The 27,622-nt window shown below is 48.0% G+C and overlaps 1 protein-coding gene and 1 long non-coding RNA gene across 7 annotated transcripts; one reads left to right on the top strand and one right to left on the bottom strand.

Moving 5' to 3' along the window:
* Nucleotides 1-872: 872 nt before the first annotated feature.
* Nucleotides 873-16,258, bottom strand: Znf583 (zinc finger protein 583). Of its 4 annotated transcripts, none has more exons than XM_040734008.1 (5): nucleotides 16,105-16,258; nucleotides 14,587-14,662; nucleotides 10,022-10,148; nucleotides 7,977-8,072; nucleotides 873-2,838 (listed from the first exon to the last, which is right to left on the bottom strand). In XM_040734008.1, the coding sequence occupies exons 2-5, from the start codon at nucleotides 14,593-14,595 to the stop codon at nucleotides 1,355-1,357; spliced, it is 1,716 nt and encodes a 571-aa protein (XP_040589942.1). In that variant the 5' UTR covers nucleotides 14,596-14,662; nucleotides 16,105-16,258; the 3' UTR covers nucleotides 873-1,354. The 4 variants fall into 4 exon arrangements, with proteins under 4 accessions (XP_040589942.1, XP_040589940.1, XP_040589944.1 ...); XM_040734006.1 differs by having other exon boundaries at nucleotides 15,730-16,258; XM_040734010.1 differs by having other exon boundaries at nucleotides 16,130-16,257.
* A 3,969-nt stretch (nucleotides 16,259-20,227) lies between these two features.
* On the top strand, nucleotides 20,228-25,504 carry LOC106022476. 3 transcript variants are annotated; one of them, XR_001197438.3, is made up of 5 exons: nucleotides 20,228-20,374; nucleotides 22,002-22,155; nucleotides 24,165-24,291; nucleotides 24,584-24,673; nucleotides 25,249-25,504. It is a non-coding gene; the product is annotated as an uncharacterized LOC106022476 (long non-coding RNA). The 3 variants fall into 3 exon arrangements; XR_002386154.2 differs by having other exon boundaries at nucleotides 20,229-20,374; nucleotides 24,584-25,504; XR_005872503.1 differs by lacking the exon at nucleotides 20,228-20,374 and adding an exon at nucleotides 20,400-20,639 and having other exon boundaries at nucleotides 24,584-25,504.
* The last annotated feature ends 2,118 nt before the right edge of the window (nucleotides 25,505-27,622 follow it).

Raw genomic sequence — 27,622 nt, forward strand, 5'->3', positions numbered from 1 at the left:
GCGCGCGCGCGCACATACACACACAGACAAAATAACGTAATGTGTGGTGTTTTTTGTTTTTCTGAGACAGGTTTTCTCTGTGTAACAGGATGTCCTGCTTTGTAGAAGCAGGCCGGCCTTGAACTCAGAGATCCGTCTGCTTCTGTCTCCCAAGTGCTGGGATTAAAGGCGTGCGCCACCACTACCCAGCTGGAGATAGCTATGGTACATCTTGGTAAGTGCTCTAGGTCACTGATTACTGATCAGATTTTCTGCTTGTTTTATAAATACCCATTTTTCATATATATAACATTATATCTCAGTAAATTCTACCTCGGAGTGATTGCTTTACTCCAAAAAGCTTCATAGAACTTGAATAATGAAGTTAACATGTTTCCCCTCTATCAACAATTTAATGTCAACCCAAATGCATTAGATGTCACTCATTTAATACACACACACATAAGATAGGGTCTTGTGAGGCCCGTCAGTGGGGGTGCATGCCTTTAATCCCAGCACTTGGGAGGCAGAGGCAGGAGGATCTCTGAGTTCGAGGCCAGCCTGGTCTACAGAGTGAGTTCCAGGACAGCCTCCAAAACAATACAGAGAAACTGTCTTGAAAAACAAAAACAATGACTATATATATATGATCTTGTTTAGCCCAGGCTGGACTTGAACTTGCCACATAGCCAAGAATAACCGTGAACTTTTGTGCCCATCTTCTGTGGTGCTGGAGACTGGATGCGGGATTGTGCATGTTAATGAGGCACTTAACAAACCAAGCTGCATCCTCAGCCCCCAACTTCAGTATCTCTAATTAAAGCCAAAGTTCTAATGCCCCAGGTCTGTGTGGGCATTTAATCTTTATGATTAAAATGATCAGCTCTTCTTTGTGCAGCATCATATCTTTATTGTAGATTAATAGTATTTTACACTAGGCACTCTGCTCAGAAACTGACATGCGTGGTTTACTTCTCCCAATAACTTGAGGTAGAACCATTATTAGTCTCCTGAAGGGTACAAGGGACCAAATGCTCTGAACTTAGGGATGGAAAATGGAACAGCAAGGACTAGATTCTGGATCTATGCTCACTCTACAGGGATGGGGACAGTGGCATAAAGGCTTTAGAAGGCAGTTTGAAATAAGGGGCCTGCTAGGTTACCTTAAGGACTGTGTGCTTTTTCCCCTATGAACTTTTAGGTGTCAGTGAGTCATCTTAAGTAATGGAGGATAAATAATGTGACCAAAAGGTGCTTTTTGAAAGTGAAAAGACAGAGGCGTGGGTGGATATACCGGAAAGCTATTTCAGTAACCCACATAAAACAGATTCGACACGTAGACGCCAGGATGATGAAATATAAATGTCCTAATGGGTCAGATCTGGATCATGTTTAGGAGATCGAGACTATGTAGAGCTATTGGCGACTGGCTGGATGCAGAGGGTGGCGGGGAGGAAAGGGACAGGAGCGCCTCCATCGCGTGGACCCTCTCGTGATGAGCGAGATGTGCACGCTGTCTGAAGGACTTGCTGCAGTCTTTACACTCGTACGGCCTCTCCCCAGTGTGGATCCTCTGATGGAGGGTAAGAGACCCACTGTAACTGAAGGCTTTCCCGCAAATGCTACATTCATACGGCTTCTCTCCCGTGTGGATCCTCTGATGCTGAGCAAGGCCCGCGTTCTGGCTGAAGGTCTTCTGACATTCCTTACACGTGTAGGGCTTCTCTCCCGTGTGGCTCCTCTGGTGCTGAGTGAGCGATGAGCTGTTGCTGAAGGTCTTTCTGCACTCGGCGCACTCGTAGGGCTTCTCTCCCGTGTGAACTCTCTGATGCTGGTCAAGGTAGGCCATCTGACTAAAAGCTTTCCTGCAGACTTTACATTCGTAAGGTTTCTCTCCCGTGTGGACTCTCTGGTGTTGAGAAAGATGTGCATACTGGCTGAAAGACTTCCTGCATTCTTTACATTCATAGGGTCTCTCTCCGGTATGGATTCTCTGATGTACAATCAGGTATCCTCGGTGGCTGAACGCTTTCCCACACACATTGCACACATAAGGTTTCTCTCCCGTGTGAATCCGCTGATGCTGAGCAAGGAACGAACCGTTACTGAAGGCTTTCCCACACTCCATACACTCAAAAGGTCTCTCTCCGGTATGGACTCTCTGATGCTGCGTCAAGTGCGCGATCTGGCTGAAGGCTTTCTGACACTCCTTACACTGATAAGGTTTCTCTCCGGTGTGGACTCTTTGATGCTGAGCAAGATGCGCATTCTGGCTGAAGGTCTTCCGACATTCCTTACACTCGTAAGGCTTCTCCCCGGTGTGGATTCGCTTATGTTGAGCTAGGTTTGCGCTCTGGCTGAAGGCTTTCCCGCATTCAATGCACGCGAAGGGCTTCTCTCCGGTGTGAATTCTCTGATGGAGAGTAAGGGATGAGGTCTGGTTAAAGACCTTTTCACATTCATTACATTTGAGGACTTTCTTTTCTCCATGGACCTTCTTGTGTCTCAGTTCAGCAGGCTTTTTCTGGTAGCTTCTCTTTCGTGACTCACACTGAGGTCCTCTTTCTTTGGTAGAGTAACTTTGGGGGACATCGAGTATTGCATCCTGATGGAATGATTGCCAAGATGGATCACCCCCGCTACTTTGATCTTCAGGGGTGTCTCTATGAAGCTGATTAGAATGTGCCTCCTGACCTCCCAACTTGTTCTGAAACCAGTCTTCACTTGGATGGTCTTTCAAATTGGGATAGTCAAGGCTATAGCTAAAATGGCTTCTTTCCACTGGTAGGACTTTGGCTGAATCTTCATAAATATCTTGCTTTGATGAAAATTCAACGCCTTTGAATACATAATCCCAATCTAAAGGATACCAAGGTAACAGATGTTTTAAAATTAATTCATTATAAAAAAAAAGTGATCAAACAGAAAAAGTAAAATAAGAGAAATTAAAGGATTTAACATCTCTTAATGCATCTTTAAAACTAAATTAAGGAAGGTGATTAAGCTGGGCACAGTAGCATACACCATATTAATCCTAGCACTTGGGAGGCAGAGGCAGGTGGTTCTCTGTGAGCTTGAGGCCAGCCTGGTCTACACAGTGAGTTCCAGGGCAGTTAGAGCTAATCTATGGTTAATTTTTACATCCTAGGAAATATTTCTCAACATTTTTCTTTGTAATAAGTTCTAAAATATAAATTTTCGCCGAGCGGTGGTAGCGCATGCCTTTAGTCCCAGCACTCGGGAGGCAGAGGCAGGTGTATCTTTGTGAGTTCAAGACCAGCCTGGTCTACAAGAGCTATTTCCAGGATAGCCTCCAAACCTGTCTCCAAAAACCAATACACACACACACACACACACACAGATTCAGTTGATTCCTGAAGCCACAATGTCTTCATGAAAACATAAATTCCTATCAAACTGCTTGCTTTTATTAACTTAGTATAGGCTTTAATTTGAGTTTTCCTTATTTGTCCCCAATAAGATTACCACTTTTAAAAACGACATTTATCTAACGTGTACACATAAGTGAATGCTTTACCATTTGTGTGGAGGACAAGGGACAACCTGTGGGCTCTGGTTCTCTTTCCACCCTGTGTCCTAAGGGTCGAACTCTGGTCATCAGGCTCGGTGGTGCCTTTACCTGATGAGCCATCTCGGTGGGCCAACATATTCACATCAGTAAGTTAGGTCTTTTCAAGGGTTCTAAGCCATATCATAATACACTTCAAAGTGCTGACTGAAATCAGAGAGATGTTCTCTACACTCAAAAGAATTAAATTAAAAAAAAAAAATAGCCGGGCGGTGGTGGCTCCTGCCTTTAATCCCAGCACTCGGGAGGCAGAGGCAGGCGGATCTCTGTGAGTTCGAGGCCGGGCTGGACGACAGCCTCCAAAACAATAGAGAAACCCTATCTCGTAAAAACCAAAAAAAAAAAAAAAAAAAAAAAAAAAAAGAATTAAATTACCAAACCAGTCCTATATTTATCGAATCTGTTCCCTACGTATGTCCTCACTAGTGAATTCCACCAAAGATTTAAGGGAAAAGAATACTATTCCGTGAAGCCTTCTCAGAAAGTAGATAATAAGAGACTCCTGAACTTGTTTTACAAGTCCAGCATTATCTTGATAATAAAGCCAGATAAAGAAACCACAGGAAATTAGTCACACCACAGAGCAATAGTGTCTAAACATAAATGCACAATGTTTAACAAAGCCATAGAAAATCAAAGAAATAATATAGGAAGCATAATTTTGACCAAAATAATTAACCCAAGGAATGTATAAGGTTGGATTAATATTGGAAAATCAGTGCCATTCACTATGTTAACGGTAAAAAAAAAAATTGTATGATCACCCCAAAAGTGTAGAATGTGTATTTGAACTGGTAAGTAGAAAATTTTTAGCAAAGTAAAACTAGAAAGGGAACTGATCTTTATGATATATAAACATAATCCCAAACAAAGTTTTTTTGACATTTACAATTTCATTCTAAAAGTGACATGAAATGTAAAGGTTCTAAAGCCAATTTTACAAAAGGTTCTACATGGTGTCAAAGATTAGTATATAAAGTAATCTGTGTCAAAACTCTTCAAATCCTATGATGCATATGGATGCAGCTTACAGTCTATAAACATATCCTAAGATTGCTACTACCCGAGACAGGTGCATCTCTGTGAGTTCAAGGCCAGCATGGTCTACAGAGCGAGTTCCAGGACAACCAGGGCTACACAGAGAAACCCTGTCTCAAAACACTCCCTCCTCCAAAAAGAAAATTATAATTAAAAAAAAAACTGTCCGATCAGATACAATAAGACAACTAGACCAAAATGTAACGGAACAAGAAAATTATCTTCTAAACATCTCAAGTGAAAGGAAAATTTAAAACTATAGGAAAGAATAATAAAGAAAGTATGAACTATCAGATTCCACAGGAGACAGCTGAAGATACACAGAGGAAGTCTCATAGCCCTTGATAATTTATCACCAAATAAGAGAATGAAATGATCCAAAGCTGGAGAATACAATGAATGAGAAAACCAGGAGGAAAGAAAAAAGAGAATAGGAATATAAAATAAATGCACATGCTGGATCTTGAAAAACAACTGATTTATGAATAGCAACCTAGTACAATATTCTCAAATGATAAGCATACAAGAAATTAAAATAGCAAACTATTTATAGGTATAAAAGAAAGTTATGAGATTACACTGCTCAGGAAATAAAACTGATAATGGAAATGAAAATAAATAGTAGACAAACACACACAACTTAAAGAAACCATAGAGGCTATTTACTACAGAAAACTGTCAAACATCTGCTTCCCTGAGACCCCAGCATCGGGTGTTACCTCTCGGCCATTCATTGTCTCTAAACCAGACTTTCAAGCCTCTGAGTTCAACTGCAGGCTGCATTTTATATACCCATGCTCCCTCCCTATACCCCAGACAGAATCTCCAGGCCCGCTAGAGCTCACCATGTAGGTGATCCTCCTGCCTCCACCTCCCCCGTGCTGGGGTTAGAGGTGTGCACCACCATGGCAGATTCATGCAGTGCTGGGGATGAACCCAAGATTTTACAGAAGCTGGGCAGGCGCTCCACCAATGGAGCTACTTCCCCAAGCCCTGGAATTCTTTGTCCTCAGCCAAACCCGTCTCTCCTCCTACCAACCCATTTCTTCTGATTATCTCTATTTCGAGTATCACCCTGGAAATACCCGCATTTGAAAAAAAAGCTGTGAGACTAAGTTTTCTCTGATGGTTTACAACTTCCAAATAAGCCACAGCATTGAGGATGCTGCGTCCCAAGCAGAAAACTCAGTGAAGAGTAAGTGAATGAATGAATTAAAGCATCAGTCTTTCGGTGTAAGAGGAATGAGTGGGCCGGGCGGTGGTGGCGCATGCCTTTAATCCCAGCACTCGGGAGGCAGAGGCAGGCGGATCTCTGTGAGTTCGAGGCCGGGCTGGACGACAGTCTCCAAAACAATAGAGAAACCCTGTCTCGTAAAACCAAAAAAAAAAAAAAAAAAAAAAAAAAAAAAGAGGAATGAGTGGTTGAAAAGGAATGAGTCTAGGTTTTTCTTTTTCTTTCTTTTGTTTTTAATGCAACAAACCAACCAGTGCAAAACTAAAAGACAAAAGGACAAGGACTCATTGTGACATTTGGATCCAGAGAAGAGGGATGAGTTAGCAGAGATAATAGTAACTTGTGAGATAAAGTGTACAGAAGCATAATTCAGGGGATTGTGCTCGTGTTTCTTCCTAGGCCTTGGTGCTAGGATGTGTATTACATTCAGTCTTTTAACTGTCTCGTGCTGGGCTGGAGAGATGGCGCAGTGGTTAACACCACACACTGCTCTTTCAGAGGGCTGGGCTTGGTTCCAAGCACCCACATAGCATCTAACAACCAGCTGCAACTCTAGTTCCTGAGGATCTGATGCCCTCTTTTGGCTTCTGTGGGCATACAAGTGGTATAGACATACATACAGACCAAACACCCCCCCACATATAATAATGAATAATTGTGTGTGTATGTGGGTGGGTTGAGACAGGGTTTCTCTGTATTGTTTTGGAGGCTGTCCTGGAACTCCCTCTGTAGACCAGGCTGGCCTTGAACTCATAGAGATCTGCCTGTTTCTGCCTCCCGAGTGCTGGGATTAAAGACGTGAGCCACCACTGCCCAGCATGAATAAATCTTTAAAAAAAAAAACATAAATTGAGCTGGGCGTTGGTGGCGCACGCCTTTAATCCCAGCACTAGGGAAGCAGAGGCAGGCGGATCTCTGTGAGTTCGAGACCAGCCTGGACTACAGAGTGAATCCAGGACAGCCTCCAAAGCCACAGAAAAACCCTGTTTCGAAAAAACCAGGAAAAAAAATTTGTCAGGTGCAGTTAGTTCACCCATTTGCATGTTTTAGGGTTCTCCAAGACCCCTTGTCTGGGGATGGGCTGTCCCTCTCAAACCATCCCTGTGAGAAGGGGGAAATAATACTGCAATAGCCCCCAGTAGAAACACCATGTGCACAGTGTTGGAGAGATGGTTCAGCAAGCACACTGGTTGCTTTTGCAAAGGCCCTGGGTTCAGTTCCCAGCACCCACACGGTGGTGTAGAAATGTTAGTGAATCCAGGTCCAGGCATCCGACTCCCTCTCCTGGCCTCCGCAGGCATTGCGTGCGGTGTACTTACTATGCAGACAAAGCACTCATACGCATGAAATAAAAGCAAATCTTACAAAAAGGGAATACCATGCCCTTGCGAACAGTGGCTCTCACCCTTCCTAATACTGCACCCCTTTAATATAGTTCCTCATGTTGTGGTGACCCCAACAATCAAATCATTTTCGTTGCTGCTTCATAAATGTAATTTTGCTATTGTTATGAATCATAATGTAAGTATCTGTGTTTTCTGATGGTCTTAGGCAAACCCAGAGAAAGGGTTGTTCAACAGCCCCCATGAGTCGAGGCCCACAGAGTTTGAAGCACTTTGTTTCAGAAAAAAAAGTGTCCTTGAACACAGCTAGGAGGAAGATATTCCCAGGCACCTTCCCAAAGCAGCTACTGTCCACCCTATGAAACAAACAAAAAAAGCCCGTGGTGGGAATGGTTAATGGTGGAGACCGTGAATAGGAAGTCTCACTCGGGGAAGGCCTGGAGCCCTGTGTCCATCCAAAACTCCTGGTTCCCCGGCTCCCCTTGTCAATGTGAGCGTCTGACCTGATGCTCTACTGCCTCTCTGCAGCTTGCTGTTTCTTCTTCTACTGCTGCAGACTGTGCACGTACTAAACTCCCTCCCTCCCTCCCTCCCTCCCTCCCTCCCTCCCTCCCTCCCTCCCTCCCTCCCTCCCTCCCTCCCTCAGTCTAAAGCAGCCTGTTGGATTGTCCCTCGCATGGACCACACGCTTTAACAAAACCTACTCCAGAAGCGCCAACGACGGGCTGGGCCTTGGCCAACATGTGAGCCTCTCCCGACCGGAGCCCCCCCTCCCTAGCTTGTCCCCACTCACCAGGGCTTGCACCGCTGGATCCCTCCTTCTGCACCATGCAGGGCTCTTTTCCTTGTTCCAGTAGTGAGATCACAGCTGGCTTGTAAACAGGAATTCCTGCTTCCAAGAAACAAGAGGAATCAGCCCCGCTCGGAGACCAAGTCGAGACCCCCGCTCATGGGAAGGTGACGGTTACAGGTGGGAGCTCAGGGAGACGGGGAATATTCTTTAGTGAGCGACACTAAGGGACAGGCTGTAAAAAGCTACCTACTCTGTAAAATGTTAACTTTTGCGGGGGAGCAGAAGAAAAAGGAGGCGGCAGATTGGCTGACAGCAGCTAGTGAGAGCTCTGGTGGACCTGCCCGGGACTGAACCAGGCCCTCTGGATGTGGGCGACAGTTACGTGACTTGATCTGTTTGTTGGGGAGAGGTCCTGGCAATAGGATCATGGACCGGCTCTTTTGAGTCCATTCCCTAAGGTGGGACACCATGCTCGGCCTTGATACAGCAGCGAGGGGCTTGGTCCTGCCTCAACTTGGTACAGACTCCCCAAGGAAGGACTTACCCACGCTAAGGAGGGAGGACAGGAGACAGGGAGGGGGGGGACTCGGGTTGGTAATGTAAAATGAAAACTAATTTTCTGAATTAAAACAAGGAAAAGGGGGGGGGGAAGCAGTTCTCTCGGAACTTTCGGAAGTGGGTTTGCTAGCTTGCCCGGGCTGTTTCCGGAGGCACTCCTCCTTCTCCAGCAGCAGTGGCTGTCCTTAGTTGTCAACTTGACCACACCTGGAGCTACCTAAAACCCACGTGGCTGATACACCTGAGAGGGACTTTTTTCTTTTTTAAAGATTTATTTATTACATATACAGTGTTCTGTCTACACTCCAGAAGAGGACACCAGATTGAATTGTAGATGGTTGTGAGCCACCATGTGGTTGCTGGGAATTGAACTCAGGACCTCTGGAAGAGCAGTCAGTGCTCTTAACCTCTGAGCCATCTCTCCAGTCCCCGACTTTTTTTCTTTTTTCTTGGTTTTTCGAAGCAGGGTTTCTCTATGGCTTTGGAGGCTGTCCTGGAACTAGCTCTTGTAGACCAGGCTGGTCTCGAACTCAGAGATCCAACTGTCTCTGCCTCAAGTGCTGGGATTAAAGGCGTGCGCCACCACCTCGTGGCCAGGGCCTTTTTTCTTAATTAGAGCATTTGAAGTGGGAAGATCCACCTTCAGTCTGGCCCACACCTCTCCCTGACAGCCGATATGAAGAGTCTGCTTGCTCTAGATCCTGCTGGCCAAGGCCACAGCTTTACTGGAATCAGAGCCGACTTTGAGATTTTGGTGTGCACTGAAGGCCAGCCGAGACATCCAGTAAGCCATTCTAATAAATCCCATGTGTATGTATGTATCATACACATTATGTATATATACACAGATGTACATATAATGTAACATTTGTGAAAACCATGTATGAGTACACCCATGTATATAAACCCATCCTATCAGTTCTGTTCCTCTAGAGAACCCTGGCTAACACACCAGCCCTCTGCACTCACGGAGCTACGGGCATACGGGCCACTCCAGGGGCTTGAGAAAGAGATGCTGGGCCGATAAAATGGCTCAGTGGTAAGAGTGCTTGCTGTGTAAGCCTCCTGGCCTAAGTTCCACTCATGGAACCCTGGAAAGGCGGGGGGAGACCTGACTCCACGGAGCTGTCCTCTGACCGGCACGTGCACACTGTGGCCCGTGGCACAATTCCCCAGCACACACAGATAGTGAAAGGGGCCAGTGAGGCGGTTCAGTTGGGGAAAGGTGCTAACTGCCTGCAACCCCCCCCCGCAAGAATTGCATTCTATCCTCAGGGCCAACTAACTCTTGAAAGCTGTCCTCTGATTTCCAAATGTCTCTCTCTGTCTCTCTCTCTCACACACACACACACACACACACACGTGACTTTAAAACTTTTTTAATATAAAGGGGAAATTTAGTAAAGCAACTCAGAGGCATCCCAGAGACATTCTGCAGAACACAGCCCCACATGCAGAACTGGAAATCCATAGAGACCTCCTCTTACCCAGCGACACCAGGCTCCTGTAGTTCTCCAGGGTCACCTTCCTGTACAAGTCTCTCTGAGCATCGTTCAGGCATTTCCATTCCTCTCGAGTGAAGTTTACAGATACATCCCCAAAGGTCACCAGCTCCTGAAACGACACAAACACATCCTGGTTCAAGTGCTCCCACGGGCCTCCATTAAGTAGCTTACCCTGGACACGGCAGCACATTCCTGTAATCCCAGCACTCAGGAGGCAGCCTGGGCTACAAAGTGAGTGCAAAGCTATACTGTGAGACCCTGCCCCAAACCAACAAAAATAATACAACACAAAAGTCTCAGGACCAGCTAGACTGCCTATGGTTTGGGAAAAGCAAATATGGTTTGCTTTTTCTGTTGTTTTGAGATAGGGTCTTGCACGTGGCTCAGGGCTGTCTCAAACTCACAGCCCTCTGCCTCAGCTTCCCAAGTGCTAAGACTGTGTGTGTGTATCGCCTTGTCTGTCTTATATGCCCCCTTAGATAGGGTGTAGCTACACAACTCAAGCTGGTCTTGAACTCTTGGTCTTCTGCCTTAGTCCCCCAAGTGCTGGACTTACAGGTATGGCTACTGTAAGTCCTTCAAGGCACAAGTGGCCAGGTCCCCCCCCCCAACTACTCTAAAGACCACAAAGGCAGTTTCTAGCCCCTGGAGACGCAGGTGGTCAAGCTCTGCCCTACGGGACCAAAAAAAGAAAAAGAGCCCAAGATCAGGAGAAAGGAATGTCACCAATCCCTGAGCTTGCCCCAAGAGGAGGCCACAAAATCCCAGCAATCATAGGCCACCCTACAAGGCTCCGCCCCCCAAGAAACCCTAGAGTATAAAGCCTGCTTCCTGCTTAGTCCCCTGCCGCTTCTACCCTGAGCAGAAGCAACCATCTTTTTTTTAATACTTATTTATCTATTTATTAAGTATACAGTGTTCTTCCTGCATGTCTGCCTACAGGCCAGAAGAGGGCACCAGATCTTATTATAGATGGTTATGAACTACCATATGGTTGCTGGGAATTGAACCCAGGACCTCTGGAAGAGCAGCCAGGGCTCTTAACCTCTGAGCCATCTCTCCAGCCCGGCAGCCATCTCCTTGTGCCTCTCCCAATAAATCTCTTGTGAGGTTTGTTGTGTGGTGTGACTTTGTGGTATTCCTTGGCTCCTGACTCCCCTCAGAGCTGTAACACTTATAGCCACCACCTTACTTTCTAAAACATTATTGTCAAGTGATTGCCATGCTTGGTTTTGGTATTCTCTTATGAGAATTGCGTAACTTCTGAGAAACTATTTACTGCTGGAGAAAAGAGTTACCACTCATATACAGATCAGTAACACTAAAACCAACAGTGTCCAATGGGTGATTCACACTAAACGCCAAAGAACTCCATTTGGAGAAAACAGGATACACCCGGGCAGAAAAAAAAAAAAAAAAAGGAATGTTATGTGAGTGATGGATTGGTATTAACTTAGAAACTAAAGAATTTATAAAAGTGATTTATAATTAATTAGATGCGTCCAAACAAGGCAAAAGAAGAAATAAAGTTGTAAACAAAGAGCAGATGAAATAAAAGGAAAACAAGGAGAATGTTAGGTTTACACCAACACCTGTAAGTCCTAATGTTGGGGAAAGATGTACTAATTAAAAGACTATAGGATTTATTTTCATAATCTCTTTATAAAGAGCACTTTAAAATGTAATCTTTATTGACAGTAATTATCTTATGAGCTTATGTGTATGAGTGTTTTGCCTGCATGTATGTCTGTTCACTATGCATGTGCTTGGAGCCATGGAGGCCAGAAAAGGGCATCATATCTCCTGGGATTGGCATTACAGATGGCTGTGGGTGACCCCCCCGCCCCGTTCTCAACCTTCCTACTGCTGAGACCCTTTAATACAGTTCATGTTGTAGTGACCCCAGACCATAACACCACTTTTGTTACTACTTCGTAACTGTAATTTTCCTACTGTTATGAACCATAATGTAAACACTGATATGCAGGATATCTGTGCAACCCATTGTGAAAGGGTTGTTCAACCCCCAAGTGGATTGCAAGCTACAGGTTGAGACCACGGCTCTAAAGAACCCTGACTAATATATTTTCTAAAAGACGGCTCTAGTATACCATGACTTGAGATGGGGGAAGGTCACCTTACCCTATGAACGTCACCTAGCTCATAAATATTCATAAGGACTATTAAATCCAAATGGAGAACTCATACATAGTGCTGGCGTTTGTGATGGCTGGTGCAGCCAACTGGACAGGTGTAAGTGTTATAGCCCTGAGAGAGGTGTCCTGGCAGTCAGGAGCCAAGGAATGCCACAAAGTCACACACCGCACAACACACCTCACAAGAGATTCCCTGGGAAAAACACAGAGATGGCTGTCTCTGCTTGGGTGAGAAGCAGCAAAGAACACACGAACACACACACACACACACACACACGAGAGAGAGAGAGAGAGAGAGAGAGAGAGAGAGAGAGAGAGAGAGAGAGAGAGAGAGAGAGAGAGTTTCTTGGGGACAGAACTTTCCAGGGTGGAGATTTTCAGGAAGGTGGAGAATCCATGGGACTTCAAGTCCTAAACTTGGGGAGAGCTCATGGATTGGTGGGATTTCAAGCCCCAGAAGTGAGCTCGGACTTTTTATCCTACACTAGAATCACCAAGTGTCTCTTTCCTCCTCCTCCTCCTCCCCTTGTTGTTTTGAGCAGGGTTTCTCTGTGTGTAACTGCCCTGGCTGTTCTTGAACTGGCTCTATAGACCAGGCTGGTCTTGGACTCACAGAGATCCACTTGCCTCTGCTGCCCCTAGTGTTGGATTAAAGGCGTGCACCACCACAGCCTGGCCTCACTCGGTGTCCCAACTGTCTTTTCTGTTGCTGTGATAGAATAACCCGACAATGGCTGGAGAGATGGCTCAGTTCCCAGCTTGGGGTGCTCACAACATGGTGTCTTACAAACTGTCTGCACCTCCAGTTCCAGGGGCTTGCCCCTCTCCCTCCCTCCTCGGAACTCCCTGTGTAGCAGGCAGGCACACGGTACACAGGTATACACGTAGGTAAAACATTCATACACACAAGATAAACAAAGCTAAAGAACGAAAAAGCGCCCTGACAAAAATAACTCCAGTGGGAAAGGAAGGATTTATTTCAGCTCACAGTTCAAGGTTATGGTCCATCATTGGGGAGGGAAGAACAGGGACAGGAACTCCAGACACCTGATCTCACTGCACCGTAGTAAAGTAACAGTGATGGCTGGGTGGTGGCGGCACACACCGTTAGTCCCAGCACTCTATTGGCAGAGGCAGGTGAGTCTGAGTTGGTGGCCGGTATGGTCTACAGAGCGAGTTCCAGGACAGTCAGGGCTCCAGAGAAACCCTGTCTCAAACAAACAAGGAATGCCTCTCCCCATAAGTTTATATAGTTGGATCTCAGGCATCAGTGAGTAGTACTTCTTGAGAAGGATTAGGAGGTGTGGCCTTGTCACAGGAAGTGTGTCACTGGGGCAAAGTTTTGAGGTTTCAAAAAAGTCGAAGCCAGGCCCGGTAGCTCTCTACTTAATTCCTTTAATCCCAGCACTCGGGAGGCAGAGGCAGGAGGATCTCTGTGAGTTCGAGGCCAGCCTGGTCTACAGAGAGAGTTCCAGGACAGCCTCCAAAACAATACAGAGAAGCCCTGTCTCGGAAAAACAAACAAACAAGCAAAAAATTTTCTTCAACACCATATCTGTCTGAGTGACACCATGCTCCCAGCCATGATAATGGGCTAAACCTCTGAAACTGTAAGCCCGCTCACAGTTAAATGCTTTCTTTTATAAGAATTGCCATGGTTGGGGCTGGAGAGATGGCTCAGAGGTTAAGAGCACTGGCTGCTCTTCCAGAGGTCCTGAGTTCAATTCCCAGCAACCACTTGATGGCTCACAGCCATCTGTAATGAGATCTGGGGCCCTCTTCTGGCCTGCAGGTGTACATGCAGGCAGAACACTATACAATAAGTGAATGAATGATGAATAAATAAACAGATGAAGAATTTATGTGGTCATGGCGTCTCTTCACAGTAATAGAAACCCTAAGACACCACCCAAGGGGCTGGAGAGATGGCTCAGTGGTTAAGAGCACTGGATGATCTTTCAGAGGACCCTGGTTCAATTCCCAGCATCCATATGGCAGCTCACCGTGGTCCGTAACGCCTGTCTCAGGAGATCTGATGCCCTCTTCTCGAGTCTGCAGGCGCTGGGCATGCATGTGCTCTGCAGACACCCATAAAACCAAAAAACAAGACAAGACACCGCCCAAGTGTATTTCTGCCTCATTAGAGTTCCTAAGAGCACCAAAGCCATAGGGGAGGTGGAATGAGTCCTTGAATGAAGAAGCAAATGCTGGCTGGGGGGGTGGGACGCTCTTGGGCTTTTGGGGACGCTCTTCTGTGATGCCATGGAGAACAAGACCAAGTCACTGGGCTGGGGAGATTTTGTCGGACTGCTGAATCTTGGAAACTGAAATGCCCCTTTAGCCTGACTGAGAAATAAGGTGGCATTTCAGGGACTAAGAAATGCTTCTTACCTTGGACATGGCGTTCAAGCTTCAAGAATATACGGCTGCGTTTCTGGGAGGGGGGTGATGTCCTGAGAAAGCAGAGCTGGACAGGAAAAAGAAACGGTGAGTTCCAAGTGCGCCCGGCTGCCTCCAGCACCGCCAGCCCAGAAGCCTTCCATTCTTTAAATTCAGTTACTTTCCCCGTGTACTTTAGAACTCCGGAACTCAACACGCACTTTCATGTCTACATTATCTCTTCCACTTACAGCGATAAAATAGTAAGAGCGAAGGCGTTATCAAGTAAGAACCTTCCGGCCTTTCGCACACAAAGGTTTTTCACAGCTGAAGATACCCGAGGGAGTCGCTGGGCAAGTAACTGAGCCAAACTGGAAACCAGACCTGAATTTACAGTGTACAGATGATGATGCTAACAGGAAGTGTGTCTCTACCCTTTCCACAAGGATGAGAAATAGGCTCCCGAATGAAGCTACTTTACACAGTGGGCATCAGAGGGGCCGTGTCATCTGGAAGACACTGCCAAGGAGCTGCTCCTGAAAGCCACTTCCTCAAAAAGGGAAGAGAGGGGAAATGTGTTCAGTCACCGTTTGTTTTTTGAGACAGGGTTTCTCCGTGTTGTTTTGGAGACGGTCTGTTGGGCCCCAGCCCCACCGGGTCTCTGTGAGTTGCTGGTTAGCCTACAAGTGCAACCTGTTTTCTAGTCCTGGCTTCCTGCCCCGGCCTTGACCCTCTGACATCAACATCCAGCAGGAGGAAAACTCGCTCTCTTCTACCTGAGGTTTTTCAACTATGCTGTAAACCTGTATATAAAGCTCCTCCCTCCTACATACACCGCCACGGCCTCAGTCTCGCTGTCACACACTTGTCACAGCCTGGGTCTCCCAGACTCCAAGAAAAGTCCTCGGTCCCAGGCCTCCTCGACCAAGTGGCACCCTGTCACCGGGGTCCCCAAACAAACTCTCCAGCCGCGGTCCCCTGCGCTGTGACGAACTGTCAACACAACTGTCCCAGCTTCGCGTCGGTCCCAGGGGTCGCACCCCACGCACCGGCGCGCACACACACACACACACACACACGCACGCACACACACACACACGCACACACGCACGCACACACACACACGCACACGCTGTCCCAGCCGTCCAGTCTTACGCGGCATCCGGTCACTGGTCCCCGATCGCACCGCGGCGTGGTCTCCTGCTGTCACGCACGCCGCCGCCACCACCCCGGGCTCGCCGAGGGTGCAGGCTCGGCCACGGGTGCTTCAGACGGGGGTGGCGCGGCCGCACTGCCACGCAGGTGTCGTCCCCCACGCACACACACACACACACAGCCCGGGGGCTGTCCCGCACTGGCCCGAGACTCTGCGGAGCCTCACGCCACTTCCAGCCGCACAGTCGCAGGCTCGCCGGGGCTGGGGACGCGGTCCCGGGCTCCCAGCCACGTGCCCCTCCCGCGCGGAGGCGTGGCCTCCCGCCACACACACGCACGCGCACACACACGCACACACACACACGCGCGCGGTACCCCGCTCCTCCTCCGGCCGCCTCACTCCTCGCCCGGCGCCGAGGCACGTCCCGCGGGGCCCGGGGCTCGATCTCGTGGCGCCCCGGGAGCTCACAAAGGCGCGGCTTGCAGGGCGGCTCGGCGCAGGGGCCTCTGGGAGGTGGAGTCCAGCGTCTGGCCGGAGCGGCGCGGGGCATGCTGGGAACGCCCCGGAGGGGGCGCGGCGGTTTTCGCGGGGCGGGGCGGGGCGGGGCGGGGCGGGGCGGGGTGGGGCGGGGCGGGGCGGGGGTGCGGGAGCAAGAGTCTCGGCAGGACTCGGTCGGTCCCTTCTTCGCCTCCGGGTTTCAGAAGCCGAACTCTTTCGGGCTGCGCAGGCGCAGCGTCCTCCGCCGCTCTAGCGAGGGGCGGGGGCGGGGAAATGCTCGGTCACGCATGCGCAGTGCTGACTGGCGGCTCTGCTGGCCCGAGTCAGCCAGACCAAGACTGCTAGTCCCCGAGTTGTTCAGGTCCCACGATGCTGTCTTCCTTACTTGTTTGTTTGGTTTCTCTCAGTATTATCTTTCCTTTTTTTTCCCCCATTTCTTCTTTTTTTCTTTTTGAGACGGGGGTTTCTCTGCAGCCCTGGCAGTCCTGTCACAGTGTAGACCAGGCTGGCCTCGAACTCACAGACCCACCTGCTTGAAGGCCTGTGCCACCACCGCCAAGCATGGCCACATTTAATAAACCCCCTCTCTCTGTACTTCAGCATTGTTTCTTTAAGTGGCTTATTGAGGAAAGTGAACACAGGGCCCAGGTACTGACCCCTACTCTTACTGCTGCGGTCCACAAGACCCTACAGGAAGATTCCAGGGGACGTCTCCCCCGGGCTAGCCCACGAGACCACACAGGAAGATTCCAGGGGACGTCTTCCCCGGGCTAGCCCACGAGACCCTACAGGAAGATTCCAGGGGACGTCTTCCCCAGGCTAGCCCACGAGACCCTACAGGAAGATTCCAGGGGACGTCTTCCCCGGGCTAGCCCACGAGACCCTACAGGAAGATTCCAGGGGACGTCTTCCCCGGGCTAGCCCACGAGACCCTACAGGAAGATTCCAGGGGACGTCTTCCCGGGCTAGCCCACGAGACCCTACAGGAAGATTCCAGGGACGTCTTCCCGGGCTAGCCCACGAGACCCTACAGGAAGATTCCAGGGACGTCTTCCCGGGCTAGCCCACGAGACCCTACAGGAAGATTCCAGGGGACGTCTTCCCCGGGCTAGCCCACGAGACCACACAGGAAGATTCCAGGGGACGTCTTCCCCGGGCTAGCCCACGAGACCACACAGGAAGATTCCAGGGGACGTCTTCCCCGGGCTAGCCCACGAGACCCTACAGGAAGATTCCAGGGGACGTCTTCCCCGGGCTAGCCCACGAGACCCTACAGGAAGATTCCAGGGGACGTCTTCCCCGGGCTAGCCCACGAGACCCTACAGGAAGATTCCAGGGGACGTCTTCCCCGGGCTAGCCCACGAGACCCTACAGGAAGATTCCAGGGGACGTCTTCCCCGGGCTAGCCCACGAGACCCTACAGGAAGATTCCAGGGGACGTCTTCCCCGGGCTAGCCCACGAGACCCTACAGGAAGATTCCAGGGGACGTGTTCCCCAGGCTAGCCCACCGGGTCAACGCACTCCACTGGACAGGAGCCCCGCAGGCAAAGGCTTGGGGACGCCTGCCTTCCGAATAGTCCCCGTCGTTCCTGTGCAGTCCCTGTGAAGCCGTAGCGCTCCCCCTTTCCCACGGCAGTGTGTTGACCAATTCTTGGACACAATTCCCCCTGGCGCTGGTGAGCTGGATAACCCTGGGAGATCTCATGTGGAAGGCGTCACACTCTGGAGGAAATCTTTTGTCCTCACAGTCAAATCTGCATAACTTGGAAGCCGGCTCCCTGCAGTTCTCTCCTGTGGCTGGCTGGATGCCCAGCGAGGAGAGCAGCCTCGCAGACGGCCGCTTTCATAGCTCCAGAAGGACACGCAGACGTCTGCCCCCGCTGGCAGGCAGGACTGGGGGGCAGCGGCCGGCGCAGAGTGAAGCTTGCTAGCCTGCGGCTCAGCTGGCAGCTGCAGCCTCCCGATCTCACCTCGTAGCTTCTCCCTGCGTTGGAAGCATTCGCTAGCAGTTGGCGAAAATGCTAATACGGATTAAGGGCCCTTTTTCCTTCCACAGCGTGAGCTGGTTGTCGTAGCCACCGCGACGCTGCTTTCAGCTCCGGCGAAAGCCAGGACAAAACCCAACTCACATGGTGTTTCTTTCTTTGCTTACGTTTATTAATTATAAACTTCTAGTATTTCTTCCTTGTTTTACGTTCATCATTTATAGACTTCTACGTTCACTGACCACATAAATGCAACTTTCTGCATTAACACTTTTCTCCCTTATTAGCGATAATACGCCCCTCATTCCACGTGCCCCTTCCCCCACCTCTTGAGTTCAGCAGGGACGCTTAGAGAGTCACGTACCCTCTGAGATGAGACTGGACACCTGCCTTATCCCACGATCTTATCTGCATTTCCTGATTCTGGGGGACATGCATGCCCGAATCCTTGTTATTGTTAGAGCTGTTAATTGTATCTGTATCGGACATAAAAAAGTAGAAACCCCTATTTTTGAAGAATAAAGAGCCATGAGAGGAACTAGGGTGTTAGCCGTTTTATTTCCCTGTCACCCTCAGACTCCTTTTAGAAAAACCCTACCCACCCACCTCCTGCCTAGCCCCTAGCCTGGACCCTGAGACAGCAGCCAGGCTGCAACTTGAATGCTGCTTACCATAGGTCTGGACTCAAAACAAAACAAAAAACCAAAAAAACCCAAAAACATTCAACAAGATTGTTCAGATGAGAGCAGAAAGACTACTGACCCAAATCATTATGGCCAAATTATTTTAAGGCAAGCTTTCTTATTCATGTACACGGGCTGCCTTCCCCTGAGGCCCAGTTCAAGAGGTCAGCTTTAGATGAGAGAGAGACAAGGTTTTTAAAGCTCAAGCGCCCTGCAGAAATAAAGACATGGTTGCCAAGTGGGCATGACAGCAGGTAGTCAATACAAGGAAGTCATATGTCTCATCACCTTTTGAAACAAAGGTAGGTTTGCAAGATGGTTATAGCAACTCTTTAAACAAAGACATGATTGCCATTCACGGAACAGGCAGTACAGAACCACGTGTAGTTAAGCTTATAGGTGAGGCACAGTCCAATCCTTTGGAAACAGGCTCAATCATAAACAGGAAGGAACCTAGTTTATCTGAGATAGACGCAGGCTGGTTCTTTACATATATTACACTTTTTTTCTCTAAGTATCTTACTAACTTGCTTGTGTTTTTTGAGACAGGGTTTTTCTGTGTAGCTGTCATGGAACTCACTCTGTAGACCAGGCTGGCCGGAACTCACAGAGATCAACCTGCCTCTGTCTCCCAAGACCTTAAATTAAATTAAAGGTGTGTGTCACCACTGCCCACTGCTAACTCTTATCTCTAGTCAGAATTGTCATTGATATCTCAAACAAGGTGGCTCACGACTTTAGGGGATCTGTGCACTCTTGCTGTCTGGGTTGGCACTGCACTCATGGAGTGCACACGCAGGCTCGCACACATAAAAAATCGTCTTTGGAAGTGCTCTATTGCTGTGAAGATACACCATGGCTAATCATATCGCCTGCAAAAATAAACTTATTTCTTATTTGCTGGTGTGTAAATTACCTTGCTTCAATCTTCGGTGTAAAACAGGGCTATGTTGTTGTTTTGTTTTTTCCCCATTAAGTGAAATTTTAGCTGTAGATCCTCTATAAATGGAAAACTTTTTTTCAGTCACATTTTCTAAAGTGTGCATCCACATATAACTGATTCCATACTAAACTACCCGTACAGGATTAAAATCACACACCACACACGGTCACAAAAGTTACTGGATACATAGCCATGGCCACGCGGCCACGCGACCACGCACCCCGCGCTACTTCCAGACGAAGAACACGGGATTCGAACACCCACGTCTCAGCACTTAGGAGCGTCCCTCGCGGCTCACAAAACATTGCTACACTTGCTTAGGGCGTTCGGCATCCTCGAGACTACATTTCGCAGAAAGGACTGCGACGTCAGCTTGCTCTCCAGCAGCGCCAGCGGCGCTTCTGCGCTTGCGCCATCTTCAGGCGAAGGGCGGTGAGTGCGCCGCTATTTGGGTGGTAATCGGACTGTACGCAGTAGGCAGCCGGACCAAGAAGAAAACGACGAGAGGATCCGGAGCTGTCCGGAAGCTCTGCGGTGAGTAGGGGAGCGCGGACCAAGAGTCCCAGCCTTCAGACTAATCGCGATGCCTAGCCCCACCGGCTTTTTATAGGCTTCCCGGTCCTGGACTACATTTCCCGTCGTTCCCCGCGGCTAGCGCTCATTGGCGTCTCCTTCTTGTGGTGCTCAATTTCTCAGCCAACCTGGTAGACCTAGGGCAGCTTGGGAACCGTCCTCCACTTTCTGGAATTAGGGATGTTTAGCGTTTAGATTTGTTTGCCTTTGTTTATTCTTAGACAAGGTATTGTTTTATTTTATATATTATATGTTTATATGCATATTAATATATGTACATATATATATATCATTAAAGCAGGTCTGGAGTTGCTTAAAGTACATTTGCAGTAATTTTTTTTGTTTATTCTTAGACAAGGTATTGTTTTATTTTATATATTATATGTTTATATGCATATTAATATATGTACATATATAATATATATCATTAAAGCAGGTCTGGAGTTGCTTAAAGTACATTTGCAGTACTTTTTTTTTTTTTTTTTGGTTTTTTGAGACAGGGTTTCTCTGTGGCTTTGGAGGCTGTCCTGGAACTAGCTCTTGTAGACCAGCCTGGCCTCGAACTCACAGAGATCCGCCTGCCTCTGCCTCCCGAGTGCTGGGATTAAAGGCGTGCGCCACCATCGCCCGGCGAGTATAGCCTTTTAAAAGGAGGTCTTGTATGTTATTATATGTATTGCCTGACCCCCAAATGACAAACTACAAAAGCTTGAATTTTGTGTTGATTTTTTGTGGGGGCCATTGTGTGCCGTGAACACCCACGTGGAGGTCGGAGGACACCTCACAGGAGTGGGTTCCCTCCTTCCACCGTGCGGGCTGTGGGAACCAAATTAAGATTGTGACGCCTTATAGCAGGTGCCTTTGTCCACTGAACGCTGCATTCGTCACCTAGGATGCTTTCCTCTGCCATTGCTTCTCTTGTTTTGAAACCATGTACCGGTAGTGGCTTGACCGGTTTTTGCTGAATGTTCATATAATTGTCAAATGCTCTAGTTGTGAATAACTTTTCTTGATGACTGATGGTTTTGTTTTGTTTTTCCCTGAGATAGGCTTTCTCTGTGTAACCTTGGCTATCCTGGAACTAACTTTGTAGACCAGGCTGGCCTCAAACTCAGAGATCCTCCTACCTTCTTCTTCTGAGAGCTGGGATTAAAGGTGCACACCATCACCTGGCAATAACTGATGCTTTTAATTTTTTTTTTTTTGAGAGGAAGTCTGCTTCCTGAGTGCTGGGCTTAAAGATGTGTATCATTGTGCTCAGCCCTCAATATCATTTTAAAGACTTACTTTTTAAAAATTTGCGTGTGTGTGTGTGTGTGTGTGTCTTGATTATTGATTTTATATTCTATTATGCTAGAAAATGCTTACACACCTACCTACTTGTGGACTTAACCTATTCATATACTATTTTTTTTTTTTTTGGTTTTACAAGACAGGGTTTCTCTGTATTTTTTGGGGGCTGTCAGTCCAGCCAGGCCTCGAACTCACAGAGATCTGCCTGCCTCTGCCTCCCGAGTGCTGGGATTAAAGGCGTGCGCCGCCAACGCCCGGCTATTCATGTACTATTGTGTGTGTTTTTCTTCAACAGCCTCCTACGCTGCCCTGTCTCTGGAAGGGTACGTTTATGTACCGGCGATGGGATACTGGTCCTGCTCCATCGAATTGTCTGATTAGCCTCTGCAGCTTCACCCGATTTGGCCTGTGGAGGTCTTTGTGAATTTGAAAGCTGGAGAAACAGCCAGGTTGGCTTGAGGGGTTCCATTTGATGAATGGGAGATCAAATTGCTGAGTCCTGTGGATACTTCATTTCGGGTCTAGGGCTGTGTACCTCATGCAAGTTCTCCTTTCTCCCTGGGTGAGGAGAGCTCTCCCTGTCCCTTGAATACTGTGGGTCTCCATCACTGGGACAGGTCTGAGGACGCCTGAGTTTTTCACCACCTGCAGTATTTGAGTGAAGTAGGGAGAAAGGACCACTCATGCTGTACCTCTTCCTGGTGTTGGGTGACAGTTTAGTCTAGCAGTTAGAAACAGGTGTGGACCTCACCCTGGCATTCAGGGAGCTGAGGCCTCCGAGTTTGCTCTTTCTTCCCTCAGCTCTGACATCTAAGGACTCTGTCCTTCCCCAAGACAGAAACGTGGAGGAAGACCTATCTGCCCTTGAACTCCTGGAAGTTATGCCGCTTGCAAGTTTTTAAATCACGGAAATATTTGTTATCCCCAAACTTCCTGCCCAGATTCCACCAGTTAATCTGGTTCCCCAGGTCTGTTTTAGAGCGTAAGAGAGATGGATGGTAGACCCTGTTTTGTTCTTTGAGACAGGGTTTCTCTGTATTGTCATGGAGGCTGTCCTGGAACCAGGCTGGTCTCGAACTCACAGAGATCTCCCTGCCTCTGCCTCCCGAGTGCTGGGATTAAAGGTGTGCGCCACCAACGCCCAGCCCAAGCTATGCCCTTTTTTGTTACTCTGACATGTGGTGATTCATTCTACAGTGAAATTTTTGGAGCAAATCTCCATTTCCCTGCATGAGAAGGGAGCATCCTTGTAGGTGCTAAGCTTTGAAAGAAGAGAGATATCACACAGGAAAATGGATTTAGTTACCATTTGGGCCTGTGGTTTATTGTCCTGCATTGCAAGAGATTGACATTTGGGTGTAATGGAGACCTAGCTGGGAATCCAGAGATTATATGTCAGAGTATGATCTGATTTGAGGTTTACACCAAACATTTGGGTCTTGCTCCATTTGCTTCTTCAGCTTAAGCACAAGAGAAATACAGAGCTGAGGATCATGGGAATAGCAAGTGAGAGTCTCATCCTGATGGGTTGGTGGGTAGGTTCTTGGAGCTTGGAAGAACTTTTGAGATTGAAAATGTGCTCTGATTCCAAAATATGAGGATGTTTTAGTCATTTTTTTAAAAGAGTATTTATTATGTATATATTCATTCCACCTGCATGTATGCCTGCAGGCCAGCAGAGGGCACCAGATCTCATTACGGATGGTTGTGAGCCACCATGTGGTTGCTGGGAATTGAACTCAGGACCTCTGGAAGAGCAGCCAGGGTTCTTAACCTCTGAGCCATCTCTCCAGCGCCTTAGCCATTCTTTTCACTTAAGAAACTGTACAGTCAATAAAAGTATTCTTCATTCCTCGTTTGTCTCGTGAAGAAAGCGCTTTGCACTATGTTCTGACGTAATGGCGAGCTGAGCTTGGCAGCAAACTTTTGACTTCAATGAAGCTCCTCTCTCTGAGATACACAACTTTTTCTTTGGACACAGGGTCTTACTGTATAACACTAGCTGGCCTGGAGATCAGGCTGGCCTCAGACTCTCACAGTGACCTACTTGCTTCGGCTTCTGGAGTGCTGATATTATAGGCATGTGGTACCACGGGGCTATAAAATGTTTTTAAAACATTTTCTTAACATGTAGGGGAAAGTTCATCAAGTATCTTTGTCCCAGAATAGAAACACATACTTCTAACCTGAATTGCGAATTTATGAAAACTCCACGGAACCTTTTAATTTTCATCCCTGACCTATCCACAGAAGTGTTATATCCAGCAAAGTGGAGTGTATGGAAATCCTGTAACCCTGTGCCTTCCATGTACTCATTTTTTTTTTTTGACAGCCAGCCCCTTCTGTTTTGTTCACTAGAACAACCCCTTTTCTACAGAGGCTTCCTCCAGCTCCTTCATCCCACCGGGAAACATCCTTGAAGGAAATATTCACGCAGTTTTCATACTTCTTGTTTCAGGGTTCAGAACTGTTCAGGGATGTGGCCATAGTTTTCTCCCAAGAGGGATGGGAGTTCCTCGAGCCTGTTCAGAGGGATTTGTACAGAGACGTGATGCTGGACAGCTACAGCCATCTGGTCTCACTGGGTAAAGTGGTCTGGCCTGTTAGTCTGGACAGTCCTGGGAGTCCCCCGTCCTGGTCAGTAATGGGGTGGCCTCTGGCATGCCCGTCCTTGTCAGTTCCATGTCTGGTCACTTTTGAGCATACAAAAGGCAGCCACTTGCTGGAATTCATGCCTTCCACTAGTCTTAGGTCACTATTGCATTTTTCTTTGGCCCTTTCTGTAGATGACATCCTACCCAGTGACAGAGCCCTGCATCTGAATCCCAAGGCCTTTCAGGGTGACCACATGGTGTGTTATTTTTTTCTCTTCTCCAGGTCTTAGCATATCCAAGCCTGATGTGATATCCAGCCTAGAGCAAGGAAAGAAGCCCTGGATAGAAGGAATAACAGGAGGCCTGTTTTCAGGTGAGTGACAGGCCTTGTCAGGAACTAGAAACCCAGAGACCTCAGCATTATTGCCATGTCTGCAGCTTGACCAGTTAGGCAGGACCAGAAATCACCAGTACAGCACTCTTCAGTTAGTTTTATAGAGTATAGTGGTGGCCTTACTTAGGAGAAAGGAAAAGTGTCCCCCTGGAATAAACCCACAAAACCCAATCATTTTAGGTGGATACAGTAGAGAAAATGGCATTTTGGAGAAAGGAGTACTTTCAAAGGAGTTTCTACAGAGGTAGCCAAAGTGTTTTCCCCACATGGTCAGAAGAGAACAAGCATTATATGGTCACTGTAATTCCTACAGCTCTGTCCATGGTTGTTCACAAAGTCTTCTGTTCATCAAGGTAGTAGTTTAATATCCTTGGCCATGCCAGCCATGGTGGCGCACGCCTTTAATCCCAGCACTTGGAAGCCAGAGGCAGGCGGATCTCTGTGAGTACCAGGACAGTCGGGACTGCTTTACAGAGAAAACCAAAAAAACAAAACCAACCAAACAAAAACCAAGTATCCTTGGCCAGCTATACTTTGTCTGCTTCCTTTGTAAGATGATAGCCGGCTGTCCTAGCGTTTGAGTGGATCAGTATGTAAGTGAGCAGCCTAACTGGAGTCCGTCTCTGCATCTGGATAGACCACAGCAGGCACTTGGATCAACCAAATGGTGTTTGAAAAGAATATGTCTCAGGGGCTGGAGAGATGGCTCAGAGGTTAAGAGCACCGGCTGCTCTTCCAGAGGTCCTGAGTTCAATTCCCAGCAACCACATGGTGGCTCACAGCCATCCATAATGAGATCTGGCGCCCCCTTCTGATGTGCAGACATACATGAAGCAAGATGTTGTATTCATAATAAATAAATATAAATCTTTTAAAAAAAAAGAATGTGTCTCTACTTTCTGACCTGTTCATGTGGCTTCATCCTTCTGTGTCGTGAGGACTGATAAGTTTGCAGGGTGCATTACTGAGGTGGCAGCAGCCAGCATCTTCCTCACAGAACCTGACGCCTCTTTGGCAGCAATACCTTCCACTCTATGCAAGCATCTTTTATTCCCGGAGCTTTCCATCAGAACACTCACAAAGCGACACTGATGTCACGCGGTGTCTGTGCGGTCCTCTGGACTCATCTGCTTCAGCCATGAACTTTATGAATGGATTCAGACGCAGTCGTCACTTTTGCCCGTGGTTCCTGACGTCATCATTCAATGAGTCTTTTTACTCAGTGGGGTTGGTCGCTGTGGTTGCGGTGTAACTTGCCACCTGTCCTGTAGTCCTGTGCCAGGTAGAATTGGATAAAATATGCCATGCAGCCACAAAATGATTCTCATTGTGTGTGTGTGTGTGTGTGTGTGTGTGTGTGTGTGTGTGTGTGTGAATGCCAGTGCGTGCATCCTGAGGCTCCTGTGTGGCGGTCAAGGATAACTTTTGGAGGGACTCTCACACTGTACAGAGGCAGAGGTTACCTTGTCTTTTGGCCATACTGTGTAATCCAGGGTCGTCCCAGGAGCCTCCCACCGATTCTGTTGTCTGCTTCTCATCTAACTGTAGGAATGCTGGGATTACATGGACGAGCCAGTGAATCTGGCTTCGTGTGGGTCCCGGGATTGAACTGCGGTCGCCAGGCTTTCATGGCATGCATTTACCCACTGAGCTACCTTGCCTGCCCCCGTGTGGTTCTCGCTTCTAATCTGACTAAGATCCAAACATGATGCTGTAGAAGGATCTCACCTCCCCCACCCGACGCCCAGTAAACTGAGCTCTAAACAAGACATAAGGTCATTCTTTTTCCAGCATTCCCTCTAAGTAATGGAAGAGTTCCAGAATGGACATGGCCGTGGTGGTCAGTTCCATTCCAGATTAAGCAGCCGGAGTAGGTGGGGACCAGAGGTACCTAAGGATAGCTGCTGTATTGTTACCGTGTCCTGGAAGACAGATGTGTCGGGGTACCCTCTGGCTTATTTTGTCCCTCCCACACATGCTAAGGCAGGTCAAGGATCCAGCCACACACCCCTCCTGTCACTGCTTTTTAAAGTTATGATAAAATACTCATAACCAAAACTACCATCTTTTTGTTTTTGTTTTTTGTTTTTTGGTTTTGTTTTTTTTTTTTTTTTGAGACAGGGTTTCTCTGTGGCTTTGGAGGCTGTCCTGGAACTCACTCTGTAGACCAGGCTGTCCTCGAACTCACAGAGATCCGCCTGCCTCTGCCTCCCGAGTGCTGGCACTAAAGGCGTGCGCCACCAATGCCCAGCAACTTCACCATTTTTTTGGGGGGGGGTTTTCGAGACAGGGTTTCTCTGTGGCTTTGGAGGCTGTCCTGGAACTCGCTCTGTAGACCAGGCTGTCCTCGAACTCACAGAGATCCGCCTGCCTCTGCCTCCCGAATGCTGGGATTAAAGGCGTGCGCCACCAACGCCCGGCCTGCTTCACCATTTTTTTAAGCATACAGTTCAGCCATATTAAGAACATCCACAGTGTCGGGTAGCCATCCCCTGGTCCGTCTCCAGCGCATCTGGCAGAGTCCGCGTGATTTTTGCAGAGCGTACAACATTGATACAACATAGGCCTCTTAAGTGCAGTGTTGCTGGATGCTGGCAGCTTTGTACACCTGTGTTACCACCACCAAATCAAGTGGGCAGTTCCTGGTATCCCTTCCTGTACCGCCCCCGAAGCCCTACCAGGAAGCTGTCCGCTTGCAGAGGTCACTCCTGATTATGTTTCGTAGAATCTACTCGTGTTTTTTCTAAGCATGGCTCAGGGCTGCACTGATGTTTTAGATCTAGTATAGCTCTGTTGTCATCCCACTTTTTAAAAAAAATATTTTATTTATTAATATTATGTGTCCAGTCTCCTGCCTGCAGGCCAGCAGAGGGCACCAGATTGAATTGTAAATGGTTGTGAGCCACCGTGTGGTTTCCGGGAATTGAA

This window comes from Mesocricetus auratus, unplaced genomic scaffold, assembly GCF_017639785.1.
Source record: "Mesocricetus auratus isolate SY011 unplaced genomic scaffold, BCM_Maur_2.0 Super-Scaffold_100037, whole genome shotgun sequence".
NCBI lineage: Eukaryota > Metazoa > Chordata > Mammalia > Rodentia > Cricetidae > Mesocricetus > Mesocricetus auratus.

Excerpts from the sequence above, each read along its gene's own strand:
- Znf583 (XM_040734008.1), bottom strand. Across the intron at positions 8,073-10,021 it reads CAGGAGCCTGGTGTCGCTGG|GAATTCCTGTTTACAAGCCA; the intron begins GTAAGAGGAGGT and ends TCTTGGAAGCAG. Across the intron at positions 2,839-7,976 it reads ATCCAGCGGTGCAAGCCCTG|ATTGGGATTATGTATTCAAA; the intron begins GTGAGTGGGGAC and ends GGTATCCTTTAG.